The sequence below is a fragment of the Taudactylus pleione genome, unplaced genomic scaffold (assembly GCF_031769625.1).
Source record: "Taudactylus pleione unplaced genomic scaffold, aTauple2 ptg000154l, whole genome shotgun sequence".
NCBI classification, from domain to species: Eukaryota; Metazoa; Chordata; class Amphibia; order Anura; family Myobatrachidae; genus Taudactylus; species Taudactylus pleione.
The window spans coordinates 26,268,206-26,296,019 of NW_028284556.1; the positions used below are offsets into that span (position 1 = coordinate 26,268,206).

The 27,814-nt window shown below is 41.0% G+C and overlaps 1 protein-coding gene across 1 annotated transcript in view; it reads left to right on the top strand.

Moving 5' to 3' along the window:
- The window catches only part of PLEKHG1 (pleckstrin homology and RhoGEF domain containing G1), a 125,631-nt gene that overhangs the window by 56,545 nt on the left and 41,272 nt on the right, over window positions 1-27,814 (top strand). The window contains exons 3-5 of the mRNA XM_088474401.1: window positions 15,274-15,374; window positions 16,395-16,464; window positions 24,918-24,964. Of these exons, the coding sequence (XP_088330527.1) occupies window positions 15,274-15,374; window positions 16,395-16,464; window positions 24,918-24,964 (218 nt within the window). The remainder of the gene's footprint in view (window positions 1-15,273; window positions 15,375-16,394; window positions 16,465-24,917; window positions 24,965-27,814) is intronic.

Here is a 27,814-nt window from a genome sequence, read left to right on the forward strand (position 1 = left end):
GACCCCCCCTTTCGACTGCCTCCAGCCAGCAGCCGCCCGCGGAGGTGTAGTAAACATTGGTGTAATTAATAAATATGGAAAAAAGGCTACTGGTGTGCTGCGTCCCAGGCCCCCTGTCATGCCCGGGCCCGGGTAATCAGTACCCGCCCCCCCCCCCCTCTCTGCGCCGCTGCACATAGCTCTAGCAGGAGGTAATTAATTTGAAGTGGAGGAGAGTGTGATTTCTTCCAGAGATGCTCAGCAGAGCTTTGGCATTTTTAGAGAGAGACGTTTTTAGAGTGGAGTGCCAAGATGCGAAGTGCATGTTCATAGAGGTAGATAGCCTGGTCATGGCAGGAGAAGGGTGGTAATGGGGGGAGAATAGAGTCCAAAAAGCAGGAGAAACTGGCAGGGTCAAGGGCATGAAGGTTTCACACAATAAGTGCAGCCTTGGGAGAAGGGGAGGACGTGGAGAAGGGAATTATTGGAGATTAGGTGATGGTGGCCGGAGTAGTGAATAGATATCCTCTTCCTTTAATTGAGAAAAAAAAAATTCTAAAAAAAATACCCTCATTACGGCTCACTTATTTGATGTGTCTCGTATAATAATATCTTAATGATAGGTTTGCTCATAGCCTGAACAAAGTTTAACCATAAAACTATTCGGATTACTCACTTACAAGCCAGTGCAAATAGCATCAAGTTATCTGTAGTCTTGGCAGTACTGCTATTTGAAATGGCTGCCTCATTATATGCATGCCTCCTGGCAGTAAAACACACACAGTTCATATGCCAGTTAGTTCAGTGGCTTAGCCATACTGTTCCAGTTACATAACGGGAAACATTTGCTAAGCAGCTAGTCCAGTATTTTTTATAGACTTTGGTTTGTTTTACATCAACATGCATTTTCTTTTTAACCATAAGATTTGATTAGGACTGGAATGAGTAAAGAAAATACATCCTCACCTTGTTATTTGAGAATAGTCTTTCATTGTCCCTTTACTGAATCTTGACCAAAGGAAGTAAATGTGGAAGAATGCTAAACTCTTGGATACCCAGCACATGAACTTCCGAATCCAAGGGAATAATAACAATCACAAACCCAGTCGATCAGTTATGTTTTTATAGGATTTCCATCGCATGTACTGAAAATAACCTCCTACTAGCGTCATGTTACACTAACGCTGTGTGGGGCCTCGTCAGGAGCTACAGTTACAAAGTACATAACATGTTGTTTTATTTTTTTAAATGCAGCTTTTCGTCTGGAGTTTATATGAACTGGAGATTTAAGTGAACTAATCTTACCCACATAATACATATTCTATTTCAAATGCTACAGTTGGGGTGCCTTCTTTTTCTACTAGAATGCTTGTTGAACCTGTCTTCTCTTGTTAATGAAATTCCCAGCATCTGCCTGTCCCCATAGTTATAAATGCAGAGCAAGTTATGCAGACTTGTGCTTCTAAAATGTGTTTTGTACCCACAGAACTTACAGGGCCTGATACAGCAATACAACATTGTATACATTTCGATAACTTTACACTTACGACTGAAGAGGTGTAAGGAGGCATGCTCATGTTGGCCCCGTTAATGTACCTATGCCAGAGGTTCCCAAACTTTTTTGAATCGCGGCACCCTAGAGTATCAGCATTATTTTCACGACACCCCTAAGTCAAAAGTTTGTTTTTGAGAAATTCTGAAAAAAATGTAGTGAAGTATTAAAGTTAAGTAAATTGTGCTCACCTGTCATACTTAGGGTCAGTTATGTGGTGGTGGACAGGTTTGTGCTTCTGTTTGTCCACATATTTACATTACCTTGACCATAAAGAATTTGATTTGGTGCTGGACCACCAACCCGAGGCACCCCTGCAAGCGTCCCGTGGCACCCTGGCACAGTTTGGGAACCACTGCTGTAGACTATGCAGAGTTTTACATAAGCGTAAATATTACTGTTTTTAGACTTCGCTTTTGCACCTAGAATAGGGCTGTTGCATGTATGCATGTTGCATGCACGGGAGCATGGCATAGCACCCAGCAGCTGGGACTACAGTATTCACTACTGTATTAGGATGGCAGGAGCTGCATTTTTAGAAGGATGTATTTAGATGCTAAAATGCAACACTCAAAAATTAAAGTGCTACAACTTTATTTTCTACATTTCTCAAGTAAATAACACATAAACAAAATCTATTTTCTGTCATAGAGATATATGAATGAAGTACTTAATTTTGTCATAACATCAGGTCAACTTAAACACACACATTCCTCAGCACATATCCTAACCCACTGCTCCATGCTCCTTCCTCACTATCTACCCCATCTGTGTCGCCCCTGTCTGTCTGCCCCTCCCCTTTAGATTGTAAGCTCTCACGAGCAGGGCCCTTGTCCCTCACGTGCTTCTCCTATCACTACTTATAGTATAATTTACTCCTAACTCCCCAATTGGCCCCCAACATTTGGTTGCTGAGGCCCTGCTGCTTGTATTATGCAGCTAAGCTATGTAAACCATGTCCTTGCCTACATTGTTCTGTACTACTATTAACTGTTTTTCTTGTGTGGTCATTTATGTACTATGTAAGGCGCTGCGGAACCTTTGTGGTGCCATATAAATAAAAGGATAATAATAATGTGCGCACTGATAAGAAGTTTTAAACTAAGTTTACGGCTAGGGTGTGACTGCCAGATGTCCATAACCCTACATATTAGAAAATATACACATTTTTTCTCATTGCACACAATGCGGTAGTACATGTGCCCGATCTCCGTCCGACTCCACATTAGGCCCACAATGATGTTGAGAACTGAGGAGAAGACCATTTCATTAGACAACTTATCTATGTTAAGAGAGCATGGATCCAATCAATAGAAACAAATTATAATCTAGTTAATGACTCTCTAAAATATTTCAATGTAGTGGTGCTTAGATAATACATACCACCAAACAAATCTTACTTCTACAGACACAAGAAGGGGGTGGTGCCAAGCAACAAATGGGCGTGACAGTGTTACTTTGGGATGTGCCACTTTTCTCCCAGATAGGTGCTCAGTGATTCCGAAGCTCTGGTCCACCTCCATTCTCCTACCCCACCCCTAAAAAGCTATTTAGTGCTGCAAACATCTGAAGCTGGCACACAGATCACTGAAGTGACATATCTCCCAACTGTCAAGGAATGGGGACAATGGTTCTAAGTCACAAGGCAGTCCCAATTTAAGAGATCGGAAAAGTTGAGAGGTAGGGTTTGTTAGAATTGGGGCTTGGTTTGCATGGATCATAAGCAGGCCTTATTTTCTCCTGATTATACTTGGAGGAATGGATAATGTAGAGTTTGGGGCTCTGTGCTTGGGATTTCAGATCATTTACACAAAGAAATGTAATTTAATATTTTTTTTAAAGCATTTTCACATCCCTTTTAATTATTCTGGTACATGTGAAAATAAACATGATATACTGAGCAGGTGTATAAGTAGGCTTGCCGTATCATCCCTGTAATTCTAGACACAGGTTCGATGGCTGATTAAAACCGGGTGATTACATCACAGAAGGTGTGTGTGTGTGTGTGTGTGTGTGTGTGTGTGTGTGTGTGTGTGTGTGTGTTAGCTAGCTAGCTAGCTAGCCCATTTTCATCCTGGGAAGGTTGCTAAGCATTTACTTTATTGCAACATGTCTTATTATTACAGTGGTCAATCATAGGGAAATGTAGAGTTTATTCCACCTGGCATTTTATTTGTTTAAAATAAAAAGATCTGGGTACCATGTAATGAGTGAAAATTCCAGACAGAAAAATGTAAAAAATAAATAAAAAAAAAAAAAAGGAAACACTAGTGTGAGCTAGTAATTGTCTTTTGTAACCTTTATTATGTTTATTTTAGTTGTTCCTTTTGCAGCTGTTCAAGCAAAGATCATGAAGTTTGCAAAGCGTCTGTTTTGCCGTGATCTAGAGTTCTTTTCCATTCCTGTTAGCCTTTTGGTATAAATAATGTGGCCACCCTAAACAATTGTGGTTTAGAGCCCTCTCGAGCACCAGGATCTTTAGGCTGTGCATGGCTAGATTTATTCATCAAGACTGCAAATGATAAACTAGCTATGGAGTGTTGATAAGACTGTAGTAGTGTGAGGAGCTAGGATTGTATTATATTACTAAATTGTTTCTATAACAGTGTAATTCCATTGTTTAACTTGTTGTAGAAAGCCATCTCTGTGATACGGGAAATCTGTTAAACATGTGGAGCCCAATGTTATACTAATCACTGTGCCAAAGACTAGGTTGAACATAGACGCAAGTTTCTTGATGAGTTCCAGATGTATTGCTCTTCCCATTGTGAAGAAGATATACATTATGAAGTAACACGATAAGCTGGATAATACCACATATTTCAGGCAGTGCACAAGCTGGAGTTTATTATATAAAGTAACGTTACTGATCACACCATTTCTTTTGCACAAACTTTTTTTTCACTGTCTCCATTCTCCTCTGTATTTTACAGCTTTTTACTAAAATTGGTTGTTGGCTAAATGGCATCTTACATGTGCAGAAAGGTATCCATGTAGTTTACTCTTCAACAGTCACCTGTCATTTAACCAACTGTATTTGAAACTCCTCCTTACACTAAAAGTCATCTTTCTGTATGCAGTATGACTCCCCATGGCCTGTCGGCAACTTCCAGTTATTGCTGCCAATTTAAATGTCAGATAAACACTGATTACTTCTGCCTAAATCCGCATAGCACTCTAGGGAGTCTGCATGCTCCTACTTCCACAATAGTGCACTGAAAAATGTGACTGTTTAAATTGCCCTCTTCTCAAACAATATCCTCTCGGCCATCTGCAAACCCTTTACCTCTATGTGTTTATATCCCAATATCTGCTCCATATCTGGTTACAAGATGAATTATCACAATTCAGAGGCTATCCTTTTCCACCTTCCAGAATGCAGTGGGAAATGGAATCCGTACAGAACCTAGATATTAACATCACTAAATACTATGATCCCTCAGGAAAAGTTTATATTTCCTGTAAGTGAAAAACTAATGCAATAAAGCTGATTGTCCTCCCAGAAGTCCTCTAATTGTTCCAGACTCTACAAGTTAGGGTACCAAATTGGATTATACTATGAATAATGTTCAGGTACTGTAAGCTGCAATAAATTAATATGGAATGACAAGAAAGAAACGCTTGAGATTTGGGCCCGAATGTATGGGGTTGCACCTTTTCTGCAGATTTACAACACTTCTTGTCTGAGAGAATCTCTAGCCTGGCATACCAAACCACAAATTAAGTGCTTTGTAGATGTAGAAAATGATCTAGAGGGAGAAATTTCACTTGAATTTATCACCTGGTTTAAAAAGGATTATATACCTATATTACCGATTTATCTGCATCCACCGTTGCATTTGTTGAGGAAAGCGCTGCACTGTCTCCTCATAGCTGGTGCGATCCCCATAGTAACAGGGTTATGCTACTGGGCTTGTGCGACCTCTGACCCAAATGTGCTACAGCGCATGCACGCAATTACCACACGTTTACCTCTACCATCCTCCTGATAGTAAGGATGTACCCCTGAGTGTCTCCCATAGACACCGCTATGTACATCTAGGGCCACTGTGTCACCGCTGCAGGTATCTGCAGGTGCATGCTCTAAACATTGATTTCCAACTTGTGTTTTGATGCATTAACCCTGAGTTGTCTCACATCCTGCTATTCTACTTGATTAATAAACCAGTCCCTGGTTAAGCTATTCATTATGTGGACTGACCCCATCATACACTGCTGACATCAACATGGTTCTGCCAATACTTCACTACTGTCACCTGTACGTATGGGGTCATTATTTAATTCTCTAGGATGGTGTGGCGAGAGAGATGTAGAGTACATTGAAAGCAGCGAGCACCACATGTTACCACCATGTAATGGTAATGGGGCGTTTTGCCCAATTGCATTTAGTGAGCTGCAGATCTGTGAACATGTAGCACAGAGTTCAATCAGTGTAGCTATTAAGTAAAATTCCTTTTAAAGTCTACTCCAGATGGTATTTAGTAACTGATAGCACTATCCCTGTCACCAGTGTGTATCTGTTCCCAGTCTCCATACTTCCTCCGATGACTCTGATCCTGTCTGCATATATAAAATCAAATCTATATTTTACATTGATTTTACTGTGATTTAAAAAAATAAGTAGTTCTATGTATATGTGGGGACATTTTGTAATAATTTATATACCATGGTCTTGGTTTTGTATTCTAGTCCTACTTGCAGACTTTCTGGCTGTCAGGTCTGCTACCTTGTCAGAACAGGGGGGCATGGCATGGCCATAGGTGGGTGTTGCCGGGGGCGTGGTGGCTCAATTGCATCATCATGGCCCCACCCTCCGCTATACAGTGCCAATATTAAATGCACTGTAAAACTGGGGACGAGGCTACAAAGACGCGAATCGTGTCATCGCTTCCCCCGGGCTGCCCACTTTTGCTCAGTACGTGGGAGGCCACGGGCATCTTCGAGAGGGTGCAGGAGGGTAGGCAAGTAAGGATTATAGTGCCTATACCATGCAGATGAGATATGTTCATTTTTTTTACCCATTTTAATTTGACTGCTTATGTTGAGGACTACTATGGCTACACAGCATAAAATCTATGTGTGTCTGATTGTATGTGTGTGTGTGTGTGTGTGTGTGTGTGTGTGTGTGTATATATATATATATATATATATATATATATATATATATACACACATACACACACAACCTTCAAAACGTCACTCCTCTAATGTGCAAAAATAGCAAAGAATAAATAAATAGTTACGGTCCGGTGCCTTCCAGGCTATAGACAGTCAGTGTAGCTGCATATAGATACCATGTCGGCGGCACTCATAGAATAAGACACGACAAATAATGTGTTTCCAACGTTTCAATGCTCTATTGCGGCATTTTGGTCAGGGTGCAAGTAACAAATGAACAAAAACTACATACCTAAATACTGGTATATATGACATTTATGCTGATGAACTTGCGGTATTTGACCACCTCCTGTGGTACGCAAGCTGTTTACCTATACAGTCTGCTTATTAAAAATGTCTTTTAATGCACTATGAGGCGCCCCCATGTTTCTTCTATTTATTAGATTATATACATACATACATACATACGTACATACATACATACATACATACATACATACTGTACATACTCACCTCTTAGTGAGTAAAGTGAGAGACCAGCACCCACATTCAATTCCAAAGAGTTTTTTTCCAAAAGCATGGCAAACATATAGGCCCGTATTCAATTTGGAGCGAAAAGCCGGAAGCGGCGAAAAAGATTTGCCGATGACGTCAGTTTGCCAGGCGTAAAAAGTATCGCCATATTCAATTTGAAAGACTTTCCGCCTAGGCGGAAAGTCAATGCAATGTAATAGGCAAAAAAGTTTTGCCTATGAATGGGAGGCGGAAAAAAGTGCAGAATTGTTGGGGTGCAATGTTGCGGGAACCCCCGTGCAGCCTTCAGACAGTCCCCCAAAGGTAAACTGCATCAAAAAAATAAAAAAAACACTTAAGAACACCCCAAAAAAAAGTCACTTTCAATTTGGTGGCCAAAAAAAATTTGGGGGGACAAAGTTAAAAAATAGAGAACTAGACTCTAGGGGGACCCAAGTATGCCCCATGTGTTTTTTTCATTGCAGGTGCTTGCGGCAGGTGGATTTTTCACGATTTTTTTAAACTTAACTGTAGCAACTTGAAAATATGCTGACCCCCATTTTGAAGTATCCCAAATTTCCTGGGATAAGTTATTTTCTGAAAAAAAACCTCCTGAATACTATTCTGCACCACTTATACAAAAACGCTATTTAGCAGCTATTGAGCCCGTTTAAAAACACCAAATACCTTCAGCAAGCCAAATCGGGGGTAACCATAGCTAACCACCATGTCAGAGCATCTTTTGGGGGGGGGTGTCAGTCTGATTTCCCCAAATCTGACAGGACTTTCCGCTTGTTTCAGTTTCGCCGGGTCCCATTTTCGCCTACTTTCAAATTGACTACGGGGATACGCGGGAGTCGAAAAAGTATTGCGGGTGCGAATCAAATTAAATACGGCTCTTAGACCGGCGTGCTGGTAGGTGCCCAGCAGCTGCTTCCACTGAGCCTTGTCAGTTTTCATCATATATATATATATATATATATATATATATATATATATATATATATATATATATATAAAAATGTATAATATCCTATGTCACAGCAGCATGCTATACTTCCTGCAGAGTATCCTAATACACATGATATATTATCAGGTCATTGCTTTTTTTCTAAGATGTAAACCTTGAATCTTCGTTGCTCATACAGATAACCTTTTTGTTAGTTTTTCACATTTCCTTTATTGTTTTCTATGGTCATATAAGACCATGCACTCAAATGTTATTTATGGTCTTCAGTGTTTCAAGAAAGCTCATGTCACCTTTTGCCTTAGGGTGCAACAAATAAGGTTAAGTAGAAAACAGGTGGTGCTGGGAGAGCAGCAGGTGAAGAGGTTAGAAGAGGGATTAAATAGCAATGCATGTTTATAGTAATCTGTATAGTTAATTAGCCACAGATGCTCTAGATTTGAATATCACAAGTATTTGCCACATTTGCTGTACAGTAGTCACAATTGCCATTATCTCGAATCTTAACAGCTAACACAATATTTAGACAAAAGATCCATTGTGTAATAATGGTAAATTGAATTAATGAAGGCTAAAGTTGCCTATGCTATGGTCAACCACTTTGACGTTTTTTGTTCAAAATAGCCAAACGTTACTCTGTATAGGGCCTAAAACTAGCATTTATTCCAGTTCGTACCATCAGATACATTGCGAAATTCAAAATGGGTGATTTGGGGGGAGATTAATCAAATCTTGGGGGGAATTTTTTGTAAAGTGAGAGTTTTTAGAAGTGGAGATGTAGCCCATAGCAACCATTTTGATTCTACCTGATATTTAACTAGCTGCTTCTAGAAGATAATAGCTAGAATCTGATTGGTTGCAATGGGGAACATCTCCACTTCTAAAAACTCTCACTTTAGTAAAAGTACCCCTTGGAGACCAAGTAATAACCAATCAACTTCTGCCATTATACAGGCTGTGCTATAAAAAAAATTACAGTTACAAGCTGATAGTTGCTATAGGCAACTTCTATTTATCCTTCTCCAAGATTCTGATAAATCTGCCCCCTTGATCTGGTGGGAAGCTGACTACATATGTTAAGATCTAGTCGTTCAGTCAAATTACTGATTTTTTTGCTCTGTGTCTAATGTTTTTATATGTGTATAATTGGACAGGTCTAGTCATTTGGCAATGTCTCTGAAATACCTCATCCATTAGGCTGCATTAGAATGTTTGGCCAATGACCAGAGACACATAAGGCCGCATTCAATTAGAAGCGAAAAGCCGAGATCCGCGAAAAAGTATCGCTGATTGCGACTTTTTGCCTGTCGGAAACTTATCTCCTTATTCAATTCCACTCGCTTTTCGCGTACTCGGAAAGTCAATGCAATGTAATAGGCAAAAAAGATTCGCCTCTGAATAGCAGGAGAAAAGAAGTACAACATTTTTATTTTGGGATGCAAAGGTGGGGAAACCACTCAGAACCCTTAGGACAGCCCCCAAAGGACAACTTCGGCAACAAATTCCAGGAAAAAAACAAACCCCACCCCAGAAAAGTACTTTGAATTTGGAATGAAAAAGCACAAAGTGGGGGGACAAATTTGCAAACTAGCAAAATAAGGTTCTGGGGGTGCTCTAAGAAGGGGTCAAGTGTCTTTGGGATTGCAGGTGCTTTTATGAGGGAGGAATTTCACTTTTATTAATACTTCACTTTAGAGACTATAAAATATGCTTGCACCCATTTTCAGGTACCCCAAATTTGCCAGGACTACTTATTTTCTCCAAAAAATACTGCTTTATGCCATTCTTCACCACTTGTGCTAAGACGCTAATACCAACTTAAGTACCACAAACAGTTGTATTTGGGCTAATCGGGCACTACCACATTGCTCCCCAATGTATCTGCATCTTTTTGGGGATTCAGGCTGATTTCCCCGATTCTGACACCACTTTCCGCCTGTTCTGACTTCGCGTGTCGCTGTTTTGACGTTTTTTGGAATTGAATAGCGTGAATAGGGGGTACGCACACGATAAGTTTCCGCTTCTACAATACGCGATGTAGGCGAAAAGTCCGGCATCCAAAACTTTATCGCGGGAGCGAAACTAATTGAATATGACCCATAGAGGGAGATTTATCGAATCTTGGAGATAGATATAGTGGCGTTGTTCATAACAACCTATTTGCTTCTGTTTGTGGTTTTTCTAGCACAGCCTATAAAATGACAGTTAGAAGCTGATTGGTTGGTATGGACAACTTCTCTACTTTATCTCTCTCCAGGATATGTAAAACTGATGTCTGTTTTGGGAGGTTAGCATATGTGGTGATTTGGGGCAATTTTGCTGTCTATTGACCAAACTGCCCATTAAATTACTACCTGTGTGGTCACAGATTTGAACCTTCCATCAGTTTATCAATGTAAGGGAAGGGCAATTAAAAATAAATCACATTATACTTCACATGCACAGTAACATTATCAAGGATACAACTGAATACATATTTTAAATCCTCATGTATGTTCTAAAACTTCAGAATTTAATAATTTAACACCTATCGTACAAATTCATAGCCAGGTTGCTTAGTTCACACAATGACATAATACATGGTTATTGTGCTATAGTGGACAATAGGCAATCATTACTGCTACGCCAATGTACAGTAAAACTAGATACACACTAAAGGTGGGTACACACCTGACAGATATATCTGCAGATGATGGTTACACACTGAACAACCATCATTTGTGGTCCCGCTGGCCGGGCGCTGCATTGCAGGCGGCCTCTGCAGTAAGTGTATGGGCAATCGGCTGACCGTCCGTACACACAGCACGATGAGCAGATATATTTGCCATCGGCTGTGCTGCACAGCCAACATAATACGTCAATCACAGACATATCGTCTGTACACACTGGCCGACGAGCACATGATATATCCGCCATTCAATTCAACGGCCGGTATGTTGGCCAGTGTGTACCCACCATTATCAGCTTTTTTTTTTTTTTTTTTCTTTTTAACGATTTGCCCGATTTCGATGGATCGGAATGACAAATCATTCAAGTGAGTACCCACTATGTTGGGTGGTGTGCGTTCCCGTGGGGTCGTCAGCCGCATTGTCAGGTCGGCCCTACATGCAACCCAACCAGAAATGCGGCTGACAACCCCATGCAGCAGGATGCGGCCAGAGCCGACATATTGGAAGGTCGGGCATCGCATTGTCTAATCTGTTGGCGGGTTGGGTGATGTCGTCACTTGCATCGCTGGGTACACACATCCATTTAGTGTGTACCCAGCTTCAGACTATACACTGTATTGTACATCACCAGAACATTTAATGGCAAAGGCTTAAACACTTTGTTAGTATGCAATTGTAACGGAAAGAGATTGATGTACAATTGTAAATGTATACATGACAACTGAATTAAAATGTGTTATCTAACATAAACAACATCAAACATTTTGCAGATGTCTATGGCTTATATAAATAATGTATTAAATAAAAGAGATGTGTAGTCTACAGTGTGACAATACTAAATAGTAGAATTTACGAGATCTACAGACTGTTTATTTGTGTGACTGAAACTGTATCCTAAATATCTATTTCAGTGTGCTATGTTTTTGTTATTTTGGACTGTTTATTGGAATATGTCATGTGTCTTTCCTTTCACCTATTAATCTTCTGCCATAAACCGGAATCTGCTTTTGGAAGAGAAAAAAGAAAACGAAAGAAGGGCCAGATAAAAGCAAGGTCATCTTCAGGGCTCTTGCCCTGGGGGACTTTCTTCTGCCTTGCTTTGCATATATAATACAGACCCGAACTTGGGATGTTAAAAGAAGTGATTGCTTGAGGCAGAGTCTCACAGGTGCAAATAAATACTGTTTCCAAATGACTCTGAGCAAGGTGAGCACACTGCAACTTGTTGATGGAAAATGCTGCTTGTAGTGTTTCCCACACACCAGTGAAACCTCTCATTGTGCTTTCATGGTAATAAAACAAATTATGTGCAGACAAAACAGATGCAGTAACATATGCAAATGTCACCTATTTTTTATTTATTTTTAAAGGAAAATTTACTTATCCTTACTAAGGTTTCTTTTATTACATACAAAAATGATCCAGTCTTTTGCATACACTTACATGGCATACAGCCTGCTGTCTTTATATGGATTTTGAGCCTATTGGTTGAACGGGATGTAGTTAATAGACCGGTGGACTACATGCCACCAGTCTATATTCCGACAACGAAAGCCCGACGGGGACTTAAGATAGGCATTGAAATACCGACGCCTATCTTAAACCCGACGCAGGAATACAGAAGGACGCCGGACTGATCGAGGTAAGTCCGGGCATCTTAGCACCTAGCTGTGGTGGGGGGGTTAGGTTTAGGGACTCCCGGGGGAACTTAGGGTTAGGCTAGGGGGAGGGGTTTAGGGTGTCAGGGTTAGGAGCCACTGGGGGGAGGTTATGGCTATGCACTAGGGAGGGGGAGGTTAGGGTTAGGCACCACTAAAGGAGGGTTAGGGGGGGAGAGGGAACTTACCTGCTTTGTCGGAATCTTCTCCCTGCTGCCATCATCAGGATATGAACCGGCTGGGACTTCATTCCCATTCTAGTTGAACATAGAGAAATATATTAATATGCAGCAAAAGCAAGAACACTACCCATAGGAAGAGGGAGAAAAAGGTAATCTATATATCTTATTGGGTAAGTCCTCCCTACAGGCTGTTTTCCTAGTAGTAATAAAGTTTACAATATACCAATACTCAATATTTCGGGTCTCTGCTCAGTCCTTCTTGTAATATGCTTTTCTGCAAATACCTGGTTGCTCTTGCAGCAAAAGCTTATATTAGAATTTGCTCATTTATGAATGTAACATATGTGGCCTTGAATGGTTTGGTAGCATGGGACTCAGAATGTTTGGACCTACATTTGACCTGTGTGGCCAAATTGGACAGTGATCCATCCTGTACACTTTGGCCAAGATCAGCTTATACGTGAGTACCTTAAGTTACTCATGCACGGATGGTGTAATGGTTAGCATTACTGCCTTACAGCACTTGGGTTTGATACCCACCAGGGACCTAACTCTGTGGGTTTTCTCACACTAGTCGGGAAATAAGCTCCTGACAAAAATGAACCCTAGTCAGACCCTCCAACATGACCTGTTCCATTAGGTGCAAAATGCTCTGCTCCTGGACTTCCTTCTTAATTTATGATTGCAGCCACCTGTGGTGAAACACCTTTATCATTAATTACCTAGTTCAACACAGGTGACTGCAATCATAAATTAGGTGGGAAGTCCAGGAACAGAGCATTTTGTACCTGATGAAAGGGGTCATGTTGGAGGTAGGCCTAGTGTGTATGTGAGCGTGTGGTACGGAATATAGGGCCTGTTTCAGAGCCGGACGCTCTGACAGAGCGCTCGCTCTGAATCAGGGCCGGCCTTCTTGTTTTTAGAGCGGCCTCCTGGCCGCTTGCATAGCTGTGGGTGACCACCCACACCTATAGCGAGCGGCCAGGAAGATGGTCAAGACCATCGCAGCCATCGTGCTTGCGACGAGACCCTTGTGGTAGGGTCTCGTTGCCGCAAGACCAAGAGAGCTTTTGGCTCTAACAGAGCCGAAAGCTCTCCCACTGACATCACTCGTGATGTCAGTGTGGCCGGCCCCAGACGGTAGGCGTTCCCATGGGAACGCCTCCTTCTGGGCAGCCCCGACCCACACACCAAAGGGGGCGTGCTGTCACTCAACATCGACAGCAGGCCCCCTTTGGTACGAGACCCGGAGCGACTGAGTCTCGCGCATGCGCACAACGGAGCCGGCTCCGTCGTGGCATTCGCACTGGCCTACCATCGACCCGGTTGCGAGCGTTCAGCGCTTGCAACCGGGTCTGAATCAGGCCCATAGATTGTAAGCTCCACTGGGGCAGGGACTGATATTCATGGACAAGTTTTTGTTTTTTTCTGTAAAACCCAGCAGTATATGTATGTGCTATATAAATAATTAATGAATTGCTACTCCTCACTACCTGTTACTTTTTGGACATTGTCTGATAATATTTACTAAAAAATATGCCTTTGAAATGCCAACAAATTAGACCATAACTATGCTAATAGATTTTAGCGGAACAGCGTCTTGAATGTATAAGAAGTGATACTATTGTCAACTATAGATCACCGTGTACAGTTCCGAAGGCCATATCTCCAAAACACATTAATAGGATAAAATAGATTCAGAGAAGGGCTCTTGAAATGATGCATAGGTGATGTCTCAGCAAAATTTGTGACCTTAATATGGTGTCTTAGATTTATTTGTTTTGGGTTGTTTTTTTTTCTTTTGCGGTATAGGAACACAGTTGCTCAATAAACAGTCGCAGTATTAAAAGCTCCCAAAAAACAGCATAATATGTGCTGTATTGTATTCAATTATATTCCCCTTACAGTACAGTACTGTCTGAAGAATATATTCAGAATGAAATAAAGTTTGTTGCTCTTGTTATATAAAAGAGGACGTGGTTCAGCAGCAATTAACTGAATGTAGAAAAATGATAGTGGAACATTTGCTAATTAATAATGGAGAAGAGCATAACATTTGTGTACATTGCATTGGCCAATTAACATGGTGCGTGCTGTCATCAGCCAACCACACAATTGCAAAGTCACAGTAGTTACAGTAGCTTATAACTGCGTGAAGAATAGTAATTGATAAAAATCTGTTTTTAGCTTTTTTATGTATACAGGTAACATAACTTTGTGGGATATAACCAAATCAATATGTGTAACGTAAGCAGTGTAATTTACATTTTTGTCCTTTTATAAAAATAATAAAATAAACCTTGATAATAAGAATAACTTTGCCATACTTTGTCTGCTAGTGGGATGCTTGAGTATGAATACACCTCTGTGTATCCAAAACATGATCTTAACCTATTTCTCTGTATAACATTTTCTCCTTCATTTCTGCGAACAGATAAGTATTGTAACTTTCATAATAGATTTTCTGTTTATCCACAATGGGACCAGTGAATAGACAAACATAACAGTCTGAAACTGATATACAGATTTTATATCGCTGTCGGCCATTAACTGTCGGCCATTAACAGACTTGCAAGAGATTTTTTTTTTGTCTTTAGATTTCTATAAATGTTTTCTCTTCTTTGTTATTTTGCAGGATTATCTCAATTGTATTTCTGACCAAACTAGGCTTTCCCTAGGGACAGAGGAGCGGTCGGCCCTGTTTGGTAATATACGCGATATCTACAATTTTAATAGGTAGGTTGATGGCTGATTAAAACTATATGAAATAATGTTAATAAAAATGCTTTTTAGTGTACATTAGAGGTGAGTGAACTGTACTATTTTTACTCTTTTCTAAAACACTGTTTGAATTTATATCATGGGTGTGCAGTACAGAACTGTACATTGTTCTGTTTTCCCCCTCGGCTTTGTCCCACCTCCTCCCTGTTGTATATACTTATCCCTCGGGAGCCGGGCACATGCATGAGGGAGACTGGATAGACCTTACCAGATTTTTATACAGATATCTAAATACTGTGTATGTAATATGTATGTATGTATGTATGCTTCTCCATGGTCACTTACTGCATTATCTCATTCTTTTTGTGGCTCTGTCTTATTCACTGAATGGATGGTCACTATTGGTAAAATGTATTCCTAAGTTTTGTCATGGATTCACACCTTTCCTGGTAGCTAATAGTGTTGTTACTATCATGGTTGTTGACCGCTGTCAATCTGTTCTCTCTTTTTTTTTTTTTTTATTATTATTTGTAATTGTTTAAGAAAAGTTTTGTTATTTGACTGTTATAGATGTATTTGTGTTGATCAGAGATAAGTCTTCCAGATTGAAACTATTTTTACTCCATCATGTATTGTAGTACAGGTAATGTGAAAAAAGTGAAAGTGGTTGAATACTTTTTATAACCACTGTGCTTGTAATAATATATGGTATTTAGGCGTAAGGTTCTTTTAGAATGGGAATTTCTGTATTGCCTTTTTTTTTTTTTAAAGAGGTACTGGTCATAAAACACTTATTTACTTCTAGAGCGAATTTACTAAGCAGGGCTTTTCAAAGCCGCCATGACTTCAGCATGTGCTTTGTATTTAATATTATTGCCCCTTTAAATTCAGCAGCCAATATCACAGACGTCATGACAACTTAAAAGTGCCGCTTAGTAAATTTACTCCCACGTGTTTGAGATTTTCACTCTGCAAAGTATAAAATGCTGCATAGGATTATTACTATATAAATTTGTTTTGCTATTCTTTTATCAGTGATCTTCTTCAAGATTTGGAGAACTGTGACAATGACCCTGTTGCAATTGCTGAATGTTTTGTTTCAAAGGTAAGGTTTATATATTTCTTTAGGCCACAATTACATCATACGTCTTTTTTTTTATTTTATTTTTTTAAATTTAATCAGGATTTGGTGAGTGATGAATTGAACATGTAGGAGGGACTTGAATTCAATGCAATGCGGCACATCGTACCCGCCATGATCGCAAGTTTTCCCTCGCACTCAATAAAAGTGCGAGGGAAAACATGACATTCATTCAAAAGAAGCAGTTTTGCTATATAGTACCACTCACACAACCTTCCACTTGGAGTTTTAATGAAAACATTACAATTTCTCATTTTCTTATGTGAAACTGAAGTCTGGCCAGGATTTTGTTTAGATGGTGTATTTGATGAAAATGTACAAATATTAGCTATATAATCTAAGATCACTATCCACCAATTGACTATGTAAAATCATGTTTAAACTTCAGTTGCAGAATTGTATTGTGCTGAGATGATATTTTTGTACTCCGCCTTTACTTTGCGGTCAGCCATGCAGTTATGTGCTAATCCGATATGGCCAAGACAAAAGATTGTCACTCTCTGTGATTAAACGAAACGCACACTAGTGTGTGAATATTTGCATTTCATCAGCTGGCCAAACACTAAAGATTTTTTGTTAGGAAATATCCTTCTCAGTTTCGTCTAGATAGAAATATAATTAGTTTAAATAAAAGATTAGACACTTGGCAGCTCCTTTGCTGTATAATGGATACACCCAGTGATTGGCTCAGACTCCTGATAGGCTTCATCTTTCGGTGTGTTTTCTTTTGTAAAATTATTAGGTAAAGCTTTAAATCATCTTTATACACGTCCTGTAATTATAATATATGAACATAATGTAATTTTCTACTTTTTGTTTAAGTAATCTTTCCAAGTAAAAGTAAGCCCCAAACAAACAAAACCCTTATTTCATTATTAAGTTATATGTTTTTGTGAAGCGCAGCTGTTCTAGCACCTACAGAAAAATAATATTTTGGATATTTGGTAAATGAGGACCTTTCTCTGTTCAGCCCTATCTGAAATAAACATAGAGATGACCGATCGTGAAGTAAGACAAACTTGTACATTGTGATGATGATCCATAATTCTAAATAGTCATTTAGTGATATGCAATAGTCCAGCTTTACATCTGATGTTGAACACAAATCCAAAGAACACTCTACAAGCCATAGAAGCCTATTTATCAATTAATATTCGTGAGCGATCACCAAAAACACCTGTTTTTCGAGGGTTACCTGCAAATATTAAGTATCCCCCAAATGTATGTACAGGGGACCGCAGTAGATATCAGAGGTATCTGCTGCAGTCTCCTGTCTTCTATTGCAAAAGTAGCCCCCATGCTTTACTGCTGAATTTACCAAGCTGCGAAATGCTTTACTAGGGCCAAACCCCAGAATGCAAACACCATCTTCAGATGACTTTAGCCATTGTTGCCTATTGGCTACTTTTCACACCAATTACCGGGTGATGGATCAGTAAGATCCCTCCCCAGCAATGGCCGTCCGCATATTCATCGGCAGCAGGCTGCAAATGCGCAGTAGCACACTGTAGTCCCATTAGTGATCACTTAACTTCTAACATATCCTAGGGATGGACTCCTTTCAGAGCCCTTGTCCCTGCGTGTGTCTCTTCATACATTTATGCTTAGTAATTAGTATATATTGGTTTGTTCTTTTTAGCGAACTCCTATGTCTTATAGTGTTTCCTTCACTGGTCAGCTGAGGACAATAGGGTGTGATACAAAAGGTCAACACAAAAAGGTCGCCATGGAAAAAGGTTAACTGTACAGATGGTCAATATGGAAATGGTCGACACATGTTTGTTTTTTCTAACCCTAATCTTCACCCTAACCCTTTCCTTGGTGGTTATTCCTAACTGTCCTTCATAGTCCCTAACACTAAACCTACGAACCCCCCCCCCCCCCCAAAAAAAAACACGTCGACCATTTCTATGTAGACTATTTCCATGACTACCTTTTGTACCTGTCGACCTTCATGTTGACTTTTTTTTGTCATGTCGGCCTTCTTCCTTGTCGACCAAATAATTTTTTAACTTTTGTATGGAACCTATGCAATAAGAGTTTTTCTTTTGTTTCTTTAGCTAACCACACCTAAAGTCTTTATTTGAGTTTCTTGTCCTTTTTAAACTTGCACTGCTAAGCAGGTAATATTCTAAGTAAAATATATTTTCCACAACTTAATCTTATTTGCTCTTGTATCATTTAGTTCACCTATTTTTCATATTTTATACAGTGGTATGTCTTAGATAAAATGTATATTAAGTGTATTTGAACAGTACAAACACTCAGGTAGCAAGCAAGCATGAGATTAGCTAACAGATTGCTCACGTAAATGATATATTGCGGTACATGCTATTGTTCCATTTATTACAAATATTTCTGTATATTTATATAATTCTGTTGATTTGAGGTTTCTCTCTTATTCAATGTGAACATACGTGGTTAGTCAGTGGATGACCCACTGTTTGCAAATATAGGGCTAAAGACTGTTTTAAAATGTTATGACAGAATTGACAATTTCATCAGTCAATCAATAGTTTCTTCAGATGATCCAGCTGTTTCTTCGTTTTATGGCAGCCCTTGTGCCCAGAGGAGTAACTAGGTATTTTTTGGACCCATAGCACAAGTTTGTAAGGGCCCCTATGTACCCCCCAATGGTGATAAATATATATAACACATGTAACTTTGTCAAGGAAGATGGTCCCCCGAAGCTCTGGGCCTCATAGCAGCTGCACCTCTTGCACCTATGGTAGTTACGCCCATACCTGTGCCCCTCTGCAATATAATACACATTGCTATCAGCATAGCTAAGTACCAAATGTGTTAAATATTCACACTACTCCATTCCCTTTTAAATTAAGCAAAACTGGAATCGCATATAACATTATTGTATTATTATATAAGTTTATTGGTACTGCTGTTTCTAAAAACACTGGGAGAATTGTCAAAGGGAGATAGACAGAAGCTGATTAGCAGCCTTGATTGCCAGATCATCTGTGAGACGCTGATAAAGGGTGTGGCAGTCTCCTTAGTCGGTCTCTCACTACCTGGGGAGCAGGCTGACAGACCTATTGACAGAGACTGCTATGGCTTTATGTAAGTGTTGTATTTAAATGCTATTTTGTGTGAGTTTGACATTAGGTCCTCCCACTCTTAGTGAGGAGACTTTCGATTAATAAGCGCTGGACAGGTTAGGATTTATTTTTATCATTTTGTTTATTTTGCTACACTAATAAAACTAGCTGTGGGTACATGTACCAAGGCCCTGGTATGGTGTGATGCTGATTGATTGCTGAATACAGAGTGCAGCCAGTTTACCAGAGGAAACTACACTCCTTAACCTGATTTTGCAGCTATATAAATACCTGTATGTATTTAGATGAATCCTTCGTAAAACATTACTGACATGTTAATGAGCATGTAATACTTTTCTGACAGATTGTTGGAATAGAAGATCATTCCTCAAAATTTTAAAGCAGAAACTGCTGCTAGAGATGAGCATTGTTCAGTAGATGTAAGGGCGCATTGATGCTGACATCCCCAATAACAAATTACACAAAGCATATGATGATGCTTATTTTAACAGGTTTACAAATACAGGAGCCTGAGCAGAACTTTGTTGACTAATGTTGTTGCCAGGTGGAGGGGAGAGTGGGAAAGCAGGGTCTTTTCTGCTTTTTACATCCCTCACATCTTCCACATAGGGACTAGTTATCTGGAGGTACTGAGGACAGAATCTACTATAAATACCAGGGACGTTCAGTCAGGGTAGGCATACTCCTGAGATTTGATATAAAAATTATTATAATAGTAAAAATATATTTATAACTTATAAACATCCTTTGTTTATTGTAATCATTTTTATAGTTAACACTCACCAGCTTTGTGGAGCTCCCTGGGACTGCAGAGAGATGAGGCAGCAACAGCTCAGCCTTGCTTCTGTATAGTCAGACACTGGTTGCAGAGCTGGGGGTGTGGCCACACTACAGGCAGTAAGCTGCACATAAAGAAAGCTAGTAGAGGCATGCCTCTGAGTATGGGGGGCTTGCCATGAGCACTGATGGACACTTTGGATGTGTCATGTGAACAGGAAGTGCACTGCAGTGTTTAGAGATGAGAGCTCAGTTAGCAGAAGCAAGAGAAGACACAGTGATGCAGGTAGGAGAAACAATGGAGACTGAAGCTTAGTGTACTGAGGGGAGAGTTACAGTGAGTAGGGGGTGAAACAGGCTCCCAGCACTCAGACCCATCTGCATGTGTGCCTCCCCAGCCATTGACATCACCACACGTCATTGATAAATACCTCTCAGTCTCTGCTTTAGTTGCTTTATGTATAATAGCAGTCAATGGAACCGGCAGATTATTAGTGCACACATGAAGGTTCTATTTGTAATTAATAGGCATTACCATATATACATTATTAGGCAGGAGGCTGAGAAATTCAGACCAATTGCCACAATAATCGAATAATAAATTAGGAAAGCACCAAGCTAATGTTAATTGCACCCAAAGGCCTGATATCACAAGGTGTTTTCCCAAAATGAGGTTGATAACCTATTAATCCAGAAGATTGAAATTGGCCTGTGTGCGCTGACCTAATTCAAATACCCCTTCTGTTCCTGAACTAGGTTTATTCTGAACTGTTCTATCCCCCTTGTAAGTAAGCACATTGGATTGTGACCTTGTTGCCCAAGCAGACCACTCAGCAGGAAGACTGCTGTTTGGCCTAAAGGTGCCTACACACTAGGATATTTTATACACAATCTGCCTGATGCCGACGCATGGGAACGACAGATCGTGTAAAATATGTCCTAATCGTGAATGTCCACGATCACAATGCCGATGCGCGTACCCGCTGGTCGTACATCGCATCTTCAGATCTTGCCTGCTGCAGGCAAGATCTGAAAATCTGTGTCACGATGCACTGGAATAGTTAGGATGCATGATAGATCGTGAATCAGTTTGGATAGTTTTTAACACCAAATCGTGCCCATGACTGCCGGGGAGCTGCTGGGGGAGAAATCGGACACAATATCGCATCGTGACCAGATCGCCTAGTGTGTAGGCACCTTAAGTGTGACTGGTATAAGAATGTGCTGCAAACATGCAACAGTATAACCACAGGAAACTCCATAGCTAAACTTTTCAAGGTGTGTGGAGTGGGTTGTTAGGAGACATTATCTGTGTCTCTTTATTTCATTTGTTGCACAGTAATTGTCTTGACCATGTAATGTAGTATGAAACTTTAAAAGACTTGCCAGGCTTATCACAGAAATCATTAACTAAAGATAAGCGAATTGCAATATCTGCACACCTACACTGCAGGTTACCGGTATCAGTTGGCCATAGTTTTGTCTCTGCCTGATCACGATTCTGTGCCATACTTACCGACTTTTAGCTCCCTCCTTCAGGGAGAGAGCTGCCGGGCCTCCATTGCGGGGTGTGTATCCCTGCAAAAGGGGCATGGTACGGGGGCGCAGCAGCGTTATCGTGGCCCCACCCCCTCTCCACAATGCCGATATTAACGGGTGCACCCTATTTTTGGGAGGCTCCTGGACGAATCGGGAGGGTAGGCAAGTATGTTCTGGGCCCAAACACAAAGCATACCCAATATATCTGCATATTGGCATTTATTACCATAAATTAAACCTAATGTGCATTAATAGTACAGAGGGATAAACCATCAGTATCACTTTGGTATCACTATTTCCCAATCAATAACATACAAACCTGTTTTTGCAACTTGGTCCCATTTCTTCCTTGGATTATGAGTATGGCAGAGACAGGTACTGTAAAAGATGAAACCAGGTTGTTTCCACATGGTATGGGATGATAATGTAGAGCCTACTGTGTCCTATAGCCTAGATTGAAGATCGGTCATCCCGCACAATAATAACAATAATAATTGGTCTATTATGGGACATTGCATATTACTTTCATACCAATGCTTCATTGTCACCTCCCAAATGTGAAGTGAGTGTATGTGTGTGTGTATGTGTGTGTGTGTGTGTGTGTGTGTGTGTATATCCAACGTATGTCCATAACCAATGGACCAGGTGGCACTCCAACGGACTTATCAAACGTGAAAAAATGGTTTATTGTACCAACGTTTCAAAGCCTCAACGGCTTTTTCCTCAGGGTGTAACAAGAACTTTTGGCCCCTTAAAAAGTGGGAGGCACATATAGAAATTGTTGTAATTCCTACACCGTTCACCTGATTTGGATGTAATTACCCTCAAATTAAATCTGAAAGTCTGCAGTTAAAGCACATCTTGTTTGTTTCATTTCAAAGCCATTGTGGTGGTGAATAGAGGCCAAAATATGAAAATTATGTCAATGTCCCAATATTTATGCACCTGACTATGTATATATGTGTGTGTGTGTGTATGTATGTATATATATATATATATATATATATATATATAACAATACACATTCAATAATCCATGTTTGATGTGATCAAATTGCTTTCATTATTCAGTGGTTGTTCCTTCAATTTAATAATTTTAAAGCTTTATCGAAGGAGTGAGCTCCATATGAGATGTAGCACACAGCTGAGTGGTGCATTGTTCTTAAGCTGGCCACACACTAGACCAGAGATTTTCAAACTTTTTGAACTCACGGCACACTGAACAAATTTACCATGGCACACCATCTGTCCCCCATGAAGAAAAACACGCACATTGGTCCCCACGTGGGAAAATAAAGCACATTTATTGGCCTCCACGGAAACCAACAAAGCATGTTGGATTCCACATAAAACAAAAATAAAGCACATTGGCCGCCATTTAAAAAAAACAATCACACTGCCCCCCCAGAAGGGAAAATAATACACATGGTCCCCACATAAAAACACAATTACACTGGTACCTCCAGAAAGCAAAATGAAACAAACTGGCCCACAAATGGAAAAAAAAAAAAATCACACTATCCAGAAAGCAAAATAATACACATTGCCCCCAAATAAAAAAAACACATTTACACTGGTCCCCAAAGATAGCAAAATAATACACATTGCCCCCAAATAAAAAAACACATTTACCCTGGCCCCCACAGACAGCAAAATAATACATATAGACCCCATACCTGGAGCTCCCTGTCCCTCGGTAGCGTTACTGGGCAGATCCTTTAGTCGCTCAGCGCTGGTCGGTGCAAGCTTGCAGCAGTCACATTCACTGCTCATCAGCAGTGTGAAGTACTGTGCAGGTGGGACAGAGACGCGGCATGCGTGACCTATGATGTCACGCCGCCTCGTCTCCATTGGTATGGCCCGGGCAGCGGCTGAGCCACGTGGAAGAGCTCAGTGCTGCCCCGGCACAAAGTTAGGGAAATAAATAGATAGAGCTGTGGGGGGCATCTCCCGGCGGCACACTTGGGAACCGCTTGCGAAGATCACTGCACTAGACCAACTTACATCCAACCAGGCAACTAGTTGATTGGTTGGAATGAAAATCTGGTAACGTATGGGAGTAACTGATGGTCATCAATTTGCTCTTAAATGCCAGAAAACAGATGAAAATGGTCGTTCAGACAAGTTTGTTAAATGTTTGATCTAAACAATTTGTTCAAACAACAGTTTTTGTCCATTTTCCGGCATTTGGGAGCAAATTGCTGATTGTCATTTACTTTCATTCCTTACCAGATTTTCATTCCAACCAATCAACTAGTTGGCTTGTTGGACAGACAATCTTTAGATGTGTGGCCAGCTTGAGGTTCTTCTAGCAGTGGCTGATGCTTATCTGCATTTCTCAGCTGTTCTATATTTGTGTCTCCTTTGTGCTTGTATGTGTTCTAGGCCAAATGGCAAGTGTCACAGATGGCTGGAGATAACGTTCTATGCCCATCATGCATCTGGCATAGAGTCTAATCTCTTTCTTACATTCTGGATTTAGATACTAAAAAGAATGGCATTTACCATATTAGTTTACAAGCAAGCATGTTGTTTTGTCAGCGTTTGTAAAGGTCCTTGTTAGTCCATATCATACTTATCGACTTCTGCCACTTCAGGGGGGGCCGGGCCCTGTCCTCCTCACTGCAAACTGCCACGAATCACGGGACAGCGAGGGGGGCGGTCCTCGGCCCCTTCCATACGGAGCCGCGATTTCTGTCTATTCTCTTCCCCTCCTGCTCACTTCACTAGGAAGTGGGTGGGATGTGAGATCGGGACACTCTCTCTTCCGGGATCTACCCGAAAAATCGGCAGCCTCTTGCAATTTCCGTGGTCCATATTGTTTATTTAAAATAATGATTCTACAGTTGATGAGAACTGAATGAATTGATTGATTGGACCAGGTGACAGGTCCCTTTGGTGATTACCTTAGCTACTGTATATATCATCAGACAACTGCCCTTTTGACTTGTCCCCCTCAAAAATAGCATTTGACGCTGCAAATTGTTGTATTTATATTTTTCGTCACTAATTAGACTTTCTTTTTCAGAGTGAAGAATTTCACATTTACACACAATACTGCACAAACTACCCAAGGTATAATGTTGTTACTGTTTTTGTATTTGCTATTACTTTAATTAATAATATTAACAATAATTAAACATAATTATTATTATTACTATCATTAACGTGCTTTATTTTATTTTAGTGGAACACACTAAAAATGGTATTAAAGTTAGTGATGTGTCATAAGGTCATATTTATAACTGAATTAATATTTTAATGCATATTTATCAAGGAGATTAATTGGTATTCAGCATAGTTGGCGGTATAAAGGAGGAGCAGTTATCTCAAGCAATAAAATGTAGATTCAGTTAAGCCTGAGGTACCATCGGAATCTCGCTCTATCTGGTAATGTCTAGATTTTCAACCATTATCTCACTTGTTTGTTGCATGTATCTACTGGGGTGCTAGCTGAAATAAAACGAGAATTCCCTCGCTGAATATTACACCATAAATTAGCACATGAAGTTCTGAGGGAACCTTGGGCCTAATTGATTTTCCCTGAAGTTTTACGATACACACAGATTTTTGACGACCTGTAGTTCTAGTGACTGTACAGATTATTGCGTGATACCTACATTTCCATCATTCTACAGAAATGTATTTTATGCATCAATCCCTGATTATTTTGTTCAATCAAAATTTCATAATATTGAAAATTTGGTTTAAACCAATATATGGTATAATCATCGCTGATGCATGACATACTATGTGGAAAATATATCTCAATACTTTACAAGTAGATAAAGTAAATGATTACAGATTACAAACTTTACCCATTTAACCCCGAGGGCTCATATTTAGGCAATGTATCACTTTTCAAATGAAATTGAATATGTGAAGAAATCCTATTAGTTATGCATAATTCCCCATGGTCCCGATTTTTATGGGACAGTCCCTTTTTGTGATCCACGAAAGGTGCAGAAGTTTGACCAAAAGTAGTCATTTCTAGGCAGGTTCTTGTGGATTAGGTGGGGTCTATTTTGTCCTGATCTGTTCTATGTACATATTGGGTGGTTTGCTTAGGAGCAGGGACGGACTGGGGCTCTAGATTAGCCCTGACAGCCCAACTCTGGGTGCGCCATATGCATGCACGCTCACGAACGGGGCATATTTAAGTCTCACCTGGGCATGCCGCAAGTCACATAGGCCTGTCCTCACGGCATGCCCCCGTCTCTCAGAAAATTGTCACATTACCTCAGGACTGAAGCTGCCTTGAGTCCTATTGAAGAAAAGCGCAATATAAATGTATTATTATGTCTGAAAGGCATCACTCATCAGTACTATTCTGTCTGCACAATATGTCATCCCTGTAATGTCCCCTTATGTCCATTTACCACGTTCTATGTGTCCATATATTATGAATGCTTTGTGTTTGACTAGGATCAGAGTACCTTTTTGCTATATCTATTCATCTCCTACTTGGCTATGCAGCGCCATAACAGGGCGGCATTGCACCCTGCCCTGTGCCAACCCTGCCTCCTAAACCTGTGACTTCATGCCTGGGGGCGTGGCCACAGAATCTGGTAAATAGAGCACTGCCGGCGCATCTTAAGGATGCTCCAGGCAGCTCCACCGGCTGCAGGGTGCCTGTCTGGAGCATCCCTTGGACACGCCGGACAGCTCTGAAGTAGAGATATGCGGTTCGGATTCTGTGGAATCCGAACCGCTCCGAACATTGGGGATCCGAGTCCACCCGAACAGCCTGACTCGGATCCCCGTTCGAGGCAGAGCCGCAGCCTCCTGATGTCGGATTCTCTCGCATGAATCCGACGTCAGGGCTCCTCTAGTGTAGGGCAGACCGCTGTGATAGTGGTCTGCCCTACACAGATCAAACTCACAGCCGCCAGCGGCAGCTGTGTGTTTGTAATAGCAGCCAATGAGAGTCACACAGACTCTCATTGGCTGCTGCACGGAGGGAGCGGTTGGAGCTCACTCATGAGTTCCGTCTTCCGGCTCCCTCCGCGCGTTATAGAGCAGAGCGGACAACGGCAGGAGCAGGGATTCAGGTACGTTTTTTTTTTTGTAATATGTATGTGTGTAAGGGGGCATTAGTGGGGGCATACTACTAGTGGGGGGCATACTGCTACTGGGGGCCTGCTAATGGGGGCACTACAACTACTGGGGGCCTGCTAAGGGGGGGCATACTATTACTGGGGGCCTGCTAAGGGGGGGCATACTATTACTGGGGGCCTGCTAAGGGGGGGTATACTACTACTGGGGGCCTGCTAAGGGGGGGCATACTACTACTGGGGGCCTGCTAAGGGGGGGCATACTACTACTGTGGGCCTGCTAAGGAGGGGCATACTACTACTGGGGGCCTGCTAAGGGGGGGCATACTACTACTGCGGGCCTGCTAAGGGGGGGTATACTACTACTGGGGGCCTACTAAGGGGGGGCATACTACTACTGGGGGTCTGCTAAGGGGGGTATACTACTACTGGGGGCCTGATAATGGGGGGCATACCACTACTGGGGGCATGTTAATGGGGGCACTGCTACTGGGGGGCATACTTCTTGGGGCATGCTAATGGACACATTACTACTGGGGGCCTGCTAATGGGGGCACTACTACAGGGGGCCTGCTACTGGGGGGCATACTACTGGGGGCATGCTAATGGGGGGCATACTACTACTGGGGGCACTGCAAAGGGGGCCCTACTACTAAGGGGACTGCATATGGGGCACCACTACTGGGGGCATTGTGTAAGGGACACCACTGCTGGGGGCATTGTATAAGGGGCATTACTACTGTGGGCTTTGTGGAAAAGGGTCACTACTGTGGGCATTGTGTAAAAGGGTCACTACTGTGGGCATTGCGTAAAAGGGGCACTACTGTGTGTCGTAACATAAATAAGAGGCACTACTTTATGGTGTAATGTG